Raw genomic sequence first — 12,468 nt, 5'->3', positions numbered from 1 at the left:
TGTCTAAGCGTAGAGTGTAACTGAATATGAACACTGCATCACTTCCCATGAGCCCTGTGTGTGTAACAATTACAGTGCTGTTACACAAGCTCATTACGTATTATACCTGCTTTATAACACCTGATACATGCATATATAATGCATCGTAAATACACCAGCCCACACAGTGCTGTGTCCAGTACATGTGATTCTGAATGTCCCCTGCGTCATCTGCAGCTTCTCTGTGCAGAAACCCGAGGCATCATTTAATTACAGTCAGAACCAAGCGTCATGTACAAGCAGGAGTTATTTCAATTCAATTATATTAGCTTCAAATATAATAGCAATTAATGTTTATTCATTTCATCCAAACTCTTTTGGACTATTTCTGTCTGTCCTTTCAGCGCAGCTGCTGAATGAATGTGTCGGCTGAGGTTAGCACCAGAAATGACCATATACGTTAGTGTTTGAGGCTTTGATATTGTCTAGTGTTTATTTAGTAGTACAGTGAATATTCGACTTACGAGATACGAGCTGCTCCGGTTTCCTCCCACAGTCCAAAAACACACGTTGGTAGGTGGATTGGCAACTCAAATGTGACCGTAGGTGTGAGTGTGTGAGTGAATGTGCATGTGTGTGTTGCCCTGTGAAGGACTGGCACCCCCTCCAGGGTGTATTCCTGCCTTGCACCCAATGATTCCAGGTAGGCTCTGGACCCACCGTGACCCTGAATTGGATAAGCGCTTACAGATAATGGATGGATGGAGATACAAGCTATCGCTCAGTCGATTTTTGTGAGCTGAGATCTGAGTTACGAGCGAGTGAGCTTACGCCACCCGCCACTAGGTGGCCCAGCGAGCGTTCTGTTCACGTGGTTACCTTGCCATGCATCTCTTCCGTATCACTATTTTTTGTAGCATTAAGTGTGTAGCGAGTAAGTGAAGTTAATCGATAGAGAACTCCCCCAGCCTCCTCCACCTCCACCAGCGTCTTCATCTGATCTTCAAGGTAAATCCACCTAATAGAACCAGTTTATTTCTTTACATTCTCTTTTATTATGTATTATTATATTTATACATTATTTGTTATTTAGAAATTATATTTTTCTTATTTAAAAAGACGTAACAAATAGGTGTTGTGGTTTTAACAGATTAATAGTACACAGTACTACATATTGCTCAGTAAATTATATGTGGTGCTCACTTAAAGGAACACTAGGTAAGAACTGGGTTTTTTGCTTCTGGGGGTCCGCCTAGCATAATTCTGACATTAATAGGAAGGAGGAGGTGGTTTCCTACCCTCCTCCAAAAGTGACATAGTGTAGTTTCTGCTGGAAACTGGAGGAGCAATGACTGTGAGGACCATACTGTGAATTTAATATCATCTGGTGCTCACTTACATAATAATATCTGGTGCTGGTATTTGGTGCCTGCTGACAGTATCCAGTGCTCTCTTATTCAAATCTTCTGCTCTCTCTATAGCTTCAGGTGCACACTTGACAGTTTCTAGTGCTCAGTAAACAGTATCTGGTTCTCACTCAACAGTGTTGCGCACTTAAGAATGCCTGGTTCTCACAAGATAATGATAAAGATAAAGCACACACGGCACACTGTGTTACAGAAGTTAAAGCTGTATTTGGGACCAATGGGCAGCGAAAATACATTTGAAGTGAAGGGCAGATCCAGATGCAGATATTTTAGGAGCTAAACAGATCCAGCTACAGTCGAACAGACTGAACTGACGCTGGTGTGTGTGTGTATGTGTGTGTGTGTGAAGTGTTTTCACATCTCGCTTCTTTTTTTGGTGGCCCCATCACTACCCTCACTGGAGGATAGCACTTCACTCTCTGCAATTTACATTCCATTCATAACAGCGAGAGTGTAATGCGGATTATTACAGGTAGCGGTTACATCCAAACCCAGCTCCCCGACATCTCACGTCTTTATATTTGTGGGTGGGGGGTGGAGGTGGACACTTGGGAGAAGCAGGATCCAGCCTCTGTATGAAATTTGAACTAGTTTTTGGCCCAAATCAGGTAAATTCCCATGTGTTTTGTACAACATTGTACAATGTGTTTATGGACTCTGCGTGTGTGTGTGTGTGTGTGTGTGTGTGTGTGCATGCATTTGAGGAGGGTTGCTTAAAATAACGAGACATTATACATGCTCCTGATTAGATATTCTGCTCGATTGAACAAGTTTGAGCAGCACGTTGCAGGCAATTTTCAGCGATTAAAATTGAAATTCCACTTTTTTTTAAAAGCAGGTGTACAGAACCTGAATTGTTAAGACACTTGATGAAGGCCTGAACCTCGAACATGTGCTGAAAGGGTGTTTACATCACAGAAACACTGGGAACATTCTTACTGTTGTAATTCCATCACTTTTTATTCTCTCTCCTAACTGTATGTGTTTTATTTCTGCTGCTAACATCATCATAAACAGTGCACGCATGCAGAAATACATTCTGAAATACACATGAATGGCCCCTTACACAGTGATAAAAATGTATAAACTCTGTTAGTGTGAATCACACAGGTCTGAAGACTCCTGTTCTTAGCCCGGAGCGAGCATTGATCCACTGCAGCAGCTCGGGCTCCGGTTTTTCTGCCTAAACTCCTCTGTGAGTTCAAAAGGAAAACAGCAGACTGTGGGGAACCTGCACTCGTACATTAGAGCTGCGGTCTATACAGTACCCCGCTTTTGATCTTTCAGCTTCTCCCAGTTTTTCTCCCATGATTCTCTCTGTCCTTCCTTACAGCTTGTCTAACTTTCCCTGTGTCTCTTTTTCAGGCTGCGGAGAAGCCCAAGGCCAGGAGTGCACCGGCAAAGTGAGTGACCATTTTAGACACATCTCAAAGTCTGGGCATATGCAGGAGGGTCTTGTAGGGCCCTACTGGGTCCTATTGAGTCCTTTTGGACCTTGCTGGGCCCTGCTGTTAAGTCAGTTTAAATAATGAGATATCCTCTTTTCTGTGGAAACATAGAAGCATAAAAAGTCCTGCAGTCTTGTTGTGTCCAAGTTGTCTTGGCTGTGGTAGTGTCTTATTGGGTTCTGTTGGGTCCTGTTGGTTCCTACAGGGTATGTTTGGTCATGCTGTGTCCTGCTGGGCTGTGTAAGATCCTGAGAGGTTGGGTTTTGTTTAAACAGCAATGTTTCTGTGTTAAAAAAGCCAAGTCCGAGATTACAAGGTGCTACAAGTCGATACCACACTGTGAGAGAGTCTGAGAACCCGAGGAACGTCTCCTCAGTTTTCCTCCTGCGAGGAGCATGTTATTCTCCAGAGCTCCTGCTCTTTCGCTTTGGTGTACTGCGCCGTTGCTGAGGGCTTTAGTGAAACAGCGTGATGAGAGAACAGAGCCTCATTAAACAGAAAGAAGCCGAGAGAAACATGGCCTGGGGTCCTGAGCCTGGGAGTAGAGGGGCTGTGAGGCATCGGGGGCAGTGTGGGGAGAGAGAGGGAGGGCTGCAAGGTGGGCTTCTGCAGGCCTCTGTGTGTGGTTATTAACCTGCTGGAGCTGGAAAGCTGTGAGATGATTTGCTGATGAGGTTTCCAGTGTGTAGAGAAGCTGCTGGAGGAGGTACAGCCTGCACAAAGCTCTGTTTGATATTAAACAGCCTGGGGCTTTGTAAGGTCCACTGTACATGTGTGTATGCAGTGTTTCTCCTCCGTTTACGTCTATGGAATTTGACAAGCACTGTTCCAGAGTGGCTCACCATCCTTAAAGGAACACTACGTAAGAACTGGAGTTACATAATGCAGCTACGTAGTGTGGTTTCTGCAGTTCTGAGCCTGGAGTAGCAAAAACAGAGGCTCTAATTTGAAGGTAAAATTGCAGTATTTTTAGTGTTGCTTACACTGTTACAGATGTTAGGGGATGTAGGGTTAGGAGTCTTGCTCAAGGACTTTTATTGGCATAAGCCATGTTCGGACTAATTCACACACTGCCGTCACACAGCGTGGATCAGACACAGCAGAGCTGCTGGAGTTTTTACTGTCACAACAGTTCTAAGAACAGCCTAAAAATATCCAGCCCTCGACGACCATATTTTCTAGTCCTTCACAACAGATAACGGGGGACAAACCTTTACTGATCCTTCACACAGTCATTAGAACTGATTTAAACAGTTTAATGGTAAATTTAAGAGTAGGACACACGTTTATAATAATACATACGGCGGTTATTATTGCACAGGAAACCTACCACCACCAGAAATGTCTCTTCCCTGAGTGATTCTTTGAGTCATTTTGTGGACTTGAACGTGGTGCTTCATTCAGCTTCTGAGCTTTTACCGTGTTTCGTCACTAAACTCCTCAGGGATATGATGCAGTATTCCCCCATTCAGACTGGACTAAGTCACAGGAATCTTTCCTGGAACGGGAGCGTGCACTCTGGGGAAAATAATGACTGACCTGGTCTATTCAGATGGGATTAAAACTACTGAGATACTCCAGTATCAATTACCTTACCCCCACATCCACAGATAAAACTAACCCCGTCCGATTACAGCCTCAAAGCGGTACTGTAACCTGAGCCGGGAAATGCACAGAAATTAAACATGCAAAAGTTTCAGATCCACAGTTTTAACAGAATTTACGTGCAGCAGTTAATGTCAAATTAATACCTGCTATAGTTCGCAAACAACCGATTCAGAGAGTTACAGGAGGGTTTTAAATATTTAGTTGTATTTGAAAGTGTTTGTAAAATGTGTGTGTGTGTGTGCTGAGAGCTGAAGTGTCTTTTTTAACTCTGCGCTGCTGATCTCTGCTGTGTCCGTGGGGGGTTTGTGTTGTGGCTGTGTGAAGCCTGTGGTTTATGCCCTACTTCCAGAAGGCAAGGCCCCAGCGGTGGAATGTGCCCATTAAAACATAGCCCACAGTTCAGCCTAGGGCAGCATACTGGAGAGAAACCCAGCTACAGGACGGTGTGCTCTCCACATAGCCGTGAAACCGGTTCTCCCCAAGGCCCGGCGAGCCCAGGAGCTCCGGTCACACAAAGCTGGTCTGGGATCAGTCTGGGCCTGGTTAGTGTTTTCAGCTGAATTGAATCAGAGCAGCACACTGCCCTCCGGCCTGATCCACACGTGTCTGGATATTCCTCAAACATTGTTTTGGGGGGGGGGGGGGGGGGGGTTCCCTCAGCTTACCAAAAAAGCAATCATCATTCGGAACGGCATTGTTTCTGAAAGCCTCACTGAGGGTTAGATGGTAATAACACCTCATAAAATTTCATCTCACGCTTGAAAACAACTTTGTGTGTGAGTAAGTGTAGAAAAGATCTAACAATGAGGCCTTGACTCGCCTGCCATCAGACCTCCATACAATTCACAATTACACACAGTTTAAACTCTGATTTATACCAGGGAAAAAAAGCTAAAATAGTGAGAGGAAAAGCCTGTAGCTTGCTGTTGTTGGTGGGTGTTTGCGTTGCCATGGTTACAACACAGTACTTAAATTCCATACACAATCCTGATCAATTGAAAGAGGAGATTTTCAAACACTTTACTCCTTAAAAATTGTGGGTTTTGAGATTTTCAGTAATTTTTTTTAAATCACTGAGATGTTTTTAATATTTGCATTTTTATTTAGAGCAGAAGTATTCAAACTGTGCGGGATGCCCTCTATTGGGACAGAAAGAAGTGCAGGGAAATTTGTAAAAAAAAAAAAACAAAAAAAAAACTATTCTATATTTTCTTATTTTTTTAAATAATTCAATAACTCTGGATTTTTTTTAATAGAGTCAACATTAGCATGAGGATGAGGAGGGAAAGCCCCCCTGAGCAGGAGAGTGTGCTCTGTTGATAGGAGCAGAAAGAGGAGAAGCTCTTATTGTCATGTGCTGCTTTTATCTTGTAATCCAGTTAATAATACACAATAAAGGTCCTGGACAAAAAGGGTGATGTGACTTGATTTGAGCGAACCTTCTGTTTCTGTTCCTACAAGCCTCAGGTCGCTTTACAGTGTCCAACAGCACATTCCTCCGTTTTCCCAGGAGATTAGATCCTCAGCTCACGTACTTCAGCCGTGTACAATATTTGACACGACACAAAGTGAAACGGCGTACGACTGCAGCACTTTGCTTTTACACTAACATGACACCGAGCACAGGCTTCTCTGCGCTAACAGCGTTAGCTTCTGGCAGACGGCCGAATCATCTGTATCCTCTTTAAGTGATATTGGCAAGGGCTGGGAGGACGAGGTCTGCTCTAAGCAAATGTATTGACCTGCGATGGAATACATTACCTGCTACTGTTTGATTTAAGAAGCACAATAAGCCTGGGAGATTAGCGCCACAGCCATTACTTCACAACAGAGGAGTTAAAGTTTCTTGTAGTGCTTAGTGTCCTGACCGCTGGGAATAAGCGCCACTGAATCGCAGAGATAGTATCATATTTACACTTTGTTGTTTTGTTTTGTTGTTGTTGTTTTCTTTTATTATGTATCCTTTAATTCAGGCCTTTGTCATGAATTTGTTTTTGTGATGAATACCTTCTCATATAATGGCAGTATAAAAGGGGTTAGCCACACCCACTTACCTTGAAGCATTTCAGCCTGGATTCCTTTTTTATAAAGAGAGCCAATAAGAGTAGAGCTCGTTTACACATACCAGTTTTAAAGGGACGTGAACTAAAACAGTGTAATTTAACAGTGTGAAATCATTGTACCGAACTGAATGGATCATAATTAGGAGATTAAACCACGTGTGTTAACAGTGGAGGTCCGAGGGAATGTAAAAAAAGGTTTTATTTAGTTACGCAGAGCCAACTTCACTGTCACGACCCAGGTATTCTGCTTCTTGTGAGAGAAAGGAACAAAATAAAAGCATGTGTGTCTGGTTTATTATAACGTTTTATCTGATGAATGTGTTGGCGTTTCAGAAAACCTTCCAGAAACTGCCTTTTAAAAATAGTCACAGGGACTCGATCGCTGTCTGCGTGATTTAGAGCTGAGGAAGAAGACCCTGGCTCTGGGTGACACCAGCTTTTTGTTTTACTTTGCTTGTAGTTTAGACTTTGTGTTCAGACGTTGTTTAGTCTGGCTCACGGAAACATGAAAAGAAGTCAGGTCCATTTTTCTCCGCTGTGATCCTTGCCGTCTCATCTGTGGTTACTTACACTTGTTTTGCCTTTCCGAGCGCTCGCTGCGCTGTTTTGGCAATCCGACGCTCTTTTTGACCTTTCCTGAGCTTTGTTTATCCTCCGCTGTGAGTCTGAACCCTCAGACAGAACCACGGCGGTCAAACTGTGTTGGTTTTCTGAGCGTCCGGCTCTTCCTGGAGTCCTCAAAGAGCACAGGGTGGACGAATTGTGGACATACGAGTTCAGACGTATGTGTTTGTTTTAATAACACACCCCTGAATCACTGCTGAGTCACTTCTGTCTCATGAGGAACTAAACCACACTATATTTCATCTGAGATTATTCCTCTTTGCTGCAGTAACAGTCTCTACTTTTCTCGGACGGCTGTGAGGATTTGGTAGCATTCAGTCACTTGAGTAATACTGAAGCTGTGTGCTGGTGTTGGATTGTTAGTTATGAATCTGAAAATACATCACTCCAACACGTCCCAAAGGTGCTGGACTGAGATCCATCACTCCAGAGATCACAGTTCCACTGCTCTGCAGCTCAGGGCTGGGTTTATACCACTCTAGTCCACTCTAGTCCACAGTTGGCATTGAGCATGTTGGCAGACTCATGCAGCTGCCCCAGAGCATCCCCAGTTTGATGCTGTAAGTCTGTGTCCACAGTGAAGGGGCTGAATTCACTGATCTTAAGAGGTTATTTTAAACTCTGACAACTTGTCTTCAAAGAAAGGGATGTTATTGTTCTTTGGAGAGACATTAAAATGACAGTATTGTTCAGAAAAAGCACAATTAGCTACTTTCAGCCATAATGATTCATCAAGAGGAAGAGTTTCAGCTGCACCCCCCGTCTTCCTGCGGCAAATCAGAAACTTCTCCGTGTCTCGGATCGCAGACAAACAGCAGTTGGCCTCGTGCTTGGATCCCGACTGTCGACGACAGGGTGAACAAACCGGGGTCACGGCGTCTATATCAACATTTCATTGACTGGTCCGTGTGCCGTTGCATTTCGCCTCCTATGTGGCGACTTTTTGAGGCCTGTTATATTTCTGCATGTGAGGCTATTAGAGTCCAGAGAAACCTCCCGCGAACCACAGGGCTTGAAAGTAAATGTTATGAAGGCTGGCGAGGAAGGGAAAAAAGAAAAGGAGGAGAGGAACGTATTGAGTTTACCTCCGCAGACGGGCTTTCGGCTGATGGCAATCTCTGAGAGCAGTCAAGCAGCAAATACATCAGCGGCGGGAAGGAGAGGCAGATGGAGGAGAGGAGGAGGAGGTGGAGGAGGAGAAAGAAATGGCGTTCCTCTCTTGTCTCCTTTCTCTTCAGTCATTATTCATCCCTTCTCTCCACAGTGTGTCATATCGGGCCCTGCGTCGCCATCGTCGCCGCTCGTTCCGAACAATGTGTTTTAATGTGCTGCCGCAGAAAGAGCCGTATTTCAGAAGAGGCGGCGATGGGAAAGTGTGCGACACGCTGCTGGAAAATGGCAGGTGGCAATAAAAATCACTGCAAGAAAATGGTGAGAAAAAATATTGAGCTTCATATTGTTCTGTATGAATACCTGACTCTGGCTTTTCAGAGAAGACATCTGACCTTACTTCACCCTCCCACCTGACACCAGCCGCTGTGCACCATCACACACCCCACAGTAACCCACACGATGTCCAAAAGGCTGTAGACACTCCTTGTGAAGACTCCATCTCCTTTAAAGCTACCATAAACGACTGTGGGGAACTACTGCTCTCAAAGAACAGCCCCATCTGCTGTTTGTGTTCATTCAGAAGCTCTGTGTTTGAGTAAGAAGCATGTGTAACTCAAGCTGTTTAGTTTTGTAGCACTTTCATTCTGTGTTTACTTTCATGCAGTTAGCGCGCTCCTGAATTTGGAGTCAGCAAAAATATCAGTGTTTCCCTGCTATGGAGCAGGAATAGAGCAACATCCTCATCTTTTCATGCTTTTCAAGATTTTGAGAGAGAAAGAGAGAGAGAGAGAGAGGTAATACTGTACCTGTCCTAAGTTGCTGGAGGTGATAAGTACTTCTGTTATTTACTGATGCTATGGGCAGGGTCCTTCTCTTTCTCCCATTGGGTGATTAATCCCCTCACTCTGCAGTCCCTTCTCACCAAGAGAGTAACCATACTGTGTGTGTGTGTGTGTTTGTGTGTGTGTGTCCCTCCAAAACTGTGTTGGGTCAGTGTTAAAAACCACAGTGTGTATGCATGTTAGACCAGTAGAAATGTGGACCGCACAATCTGTTAAATGAGAGAGAGAGAGTTATAAGCAATTGCTTTTAGAACGATGCAAAATATAATGCAGCCAATCAGAACAGAGCTCATTTACATATATATTTACTGTTAAATAGGTGTTCTGAAATTCAGTTATAAGTTTAGTTACTAATAAAAGGGAAGTAAAGGCCTGTATACAGGGCCTGGGGGTTTTAGATAATGTATGATGCTTCATTAATATTCATCACACCAAGCATCACAGTTTCCTCACATCTGAGTCCAGAGTAAAGAAGAGCTGCGCTCTGTGCCATGTTTAAACACTGGATCCATTCCTCCGTCAGAGGCTGGAGAGGCATAGAGGAGATTTATTTCCCATTCGCCGTGATTGAAGCTGGAGGTAACCGGGATGATCCGGCCAAAACCAATACAGAGTTACTGTTAATAAATCAAGTATTGAGTCTATTACGGCGTAAACTCTGTCAGACGCATCACCGTCCAAGTCCAAAAGAGCAGGTGGTCGACTCGCCATCCAGAATCAAAGTACAGGCCGTTCGCTCTGGGTTTGTTTATGCCAGGAATTATTCATCAATTACAGCAGATGCTCACTCTTCCTATTACTGCAGCCTCTCCGCAACAAACCGCACGCTGCCGAGATGCGTCTGACGCTGGGATTTGAGCTGCAGACTGAAGCAGCGACCGAGCTACGCCTTTACTCCGTAGTTTATTGTTTGTTTTGACAGAATTTATCAAGGCTAGTCCGCTGGGGCCGGCCTGGGACAACCGCGCATTCAAAAACCACAGAATTATTAAAAAAAAAAACCACATTAGGTTTGAAATACTGTTATTTGGAATAGCTGTGGTGGTCTGGATGAAATGATCAGCAGCTGTGTGATTTACCAAATGAAGTAGAACTTTCCAGAAGCCCATTCCACACTCTCACACCCACTCGCAGCTGCAGGAGAGTTGGATTACATATTTTTTACATCTATTTATCCACCTCAGGCTCTGTGATTTCCTCCAGAATCAATGATCTGCGCTAATCCAAACACTGTGTACCAGCTTCTGAAGATTCAGACACCTCTCGAGTGTTTCAACACAAATAAAGTTCAGTGCAGAAATCAGAGGCCACCTTTCTCTGAAAGACGTAACTTTAAATACATGTTGGAGCAGATTAGATTGAAGTCAGGAGTTTTCAAAGGAGATGCAAAGTGAGTGGAACCTCTAACAACCACAAAAGACTCTACATCTTGGAGCTTTCATCTCTGAGAGAGAAGAGAAGCTCACTTAAGAACTGCACACATCTACAGCTGTGTGTTCATCCTTCCACTGTGAGAAGAACAGCAGGAGCAGCAGGTAGTGTCTCTGTCACAGCTCGAGGGTCCTGGAGGTTGTGGGTTCGTTTTCTCCAGGTGACTGTGAGGAGTGTGGTGTGTTCTCCCTGTGTCCGCGTGGGTTTTCTCCAGGTGACTGTCTGTGAGGAGTGTGGTGTGTTCTCCCTGTGTCCGCGTGGGTTTTCTCCAGGTGACTGTCTGTGAGGAGTGTGGTGTGTTCTCCCTGTGTCTGTTTGGGGGTCCTCCGGGTGACTGTGTGTGAGGAGTGTGGTGTGTTCTCCCTGTGTCTGCGTGGGTTTCCTCCGGGTGACTGTCTGTGAGGAGTGTGGTGTGTTCTCCCTGTGTCTGCGTGGGTTTCCTCCGGGTGACTGTCTGTGAGTAGTGTGGTGTGTTCTCCCTGTGTCTGTTTGGGGGTCCTCCGGATGACTGTGTGTGAGGAGTGTGGTGTGTTCTCCCTGTGCCTGTGTGGGGGTCCTCCGGGTGACTGTGTGTGAGTGTGGTGTGTTCTCCCTTTGTCTACTTAGGTTTCCTCCGGGTGCTCCGGTTTCTCCGTGGTTTCTCCCACGCTCCAAAAACACATGTTGGTAGGTGGCAGTAGGTGTGAGTGAATGTGTGAGTGTTTGTCGCCCTGTGAAGGACTGGCGCCCCCTCCAGTCACCAACTTCTAAGACTGAACTGAACAGATCTCTCTGAGATACTGGAAGCTATAATCCAAGAAGGAAAATAAAACAACGTCAAGCTAAAAATCATGGTCTGTTTTCCTGTTTTTTGCTTGAAACTGAAAAATAAATAATTCCTGATTAGTATTTAATGCCTGTAAAAGTGGTCTCTGACAGAACCCCACAGTAAGAGCCGAAACGGTTACTTTTTCAAGGTGTGTGTCTAGGTTTGAAGGGTAAACCCCGCTGTTCGGGGGTCACCGGGAGTGGATGTGAGTTAGCGAACATGCCGTCAGCTGTGATTTATGTGATGTATGTGTTGTCAGTGGGTTTGTGGGTAGCTGATGTGGACTTGGCAGCCTCTGGAGCTTGGTGTTTGGCGGCCGACCCGCCCTCACAGCTGGCCCACAGCTCGGCTCCACGTCCTCCAGCCTTTGATACTGATACAGATGTAACTCAAACCAGCAAGACAGCCCATCACACACACACTCACACACACGCTCAATCATAACCAATCTCTCGCTCTCTCTCGCTCACTCAGACGCTCGCTCAGCCCCATCATCATCCAGCTGCTGGGCTCCACACCAGCCCAAGACATCTTCACACTGTTTAACCCTGACCCCTTTCACTGACCACTTGCACAAATCAAAGGATGGATATAGAGGCATTCTCTAATGCTGCTAGAGACCCACGAGAAGAATAAAACACATAATTTTTAATATTAGATCTCACAGAAAAGAGCATCACTACAGAGGTCTTTTTTTTCTTTCATCTGTGACGTATTTATGGTCCAAACAAAGGCTTAGCTTAGCTTTAAATGTCAGGGTTCACTTCTTCGGAGACTCTAGTCACTGTAGAACAAAATTACCAAATTACAGACCTCAGTCCAGACCTGGTCCTGATATATTTGTAATAGGTTAGGTGTGCAATAAATAACTCCTGCGCTTTTATCATTTTATTTTAATTGTTTTGATTTATTTTAATTGTTTTAACAAAAACAGTTGTCATTTGGACTCACATGGACTTTTGGACACAGTATTATCCCCAAGAACAGGACAAACCCCTCAGAGTCTTCTGCAGCTTTTTCACATTGCTAAATTTTTGGGTTCGTTTTTTTTCTGTCATTTTTAACACGACACAACAGTCAGTGAAAAAATGACGAATGAGTGGGAGAATGTTTGAATTTTAAATT

The 12,468-nt window shown here is 44.5% G+C and overlaps 1 protein-coding gene across 1 annotated transcript in view; it reads left to right on the top strand.

Moving 5' to 3' along the window:
* The window catches only part of aff2 (AF4/FMR2 family, member 2), a 207,161-nt gene that overhangs the window by 147,736 nt on the left and 46,957 nt on the right, over positions 1-12,468 (top strand). Inside the window, exon 9 of the mRNA XM_066649004.1 lies at positions 2,772-2,809. Within this exon, the coding sequence (XP_066505101.1) occupies positions 2,772-2,809 (38 nt within the window). The remainder of the gene's footprint in view (positions 1-2,771; positions 2,810-12,468) is intronic.

This window comes from Hoplias malabaricus, chromosome 17 (genome assembly GCF_029633855.1).
Source record: "Hoplias malabaricus isolate fHopMal1 chromosome 17, fHopMal1.hap1, whole genome shotgun sequence".
Taxonomy (NCBI): Eukaryota; Metazoa; Chordata; class Actinopteri; order Characiformes; family Erythrinidae; genus Hoplias; species Hoplias malabaricus.
This window is presented reverse-complemented; position numbering and strand designations above follow the sequence as displayed.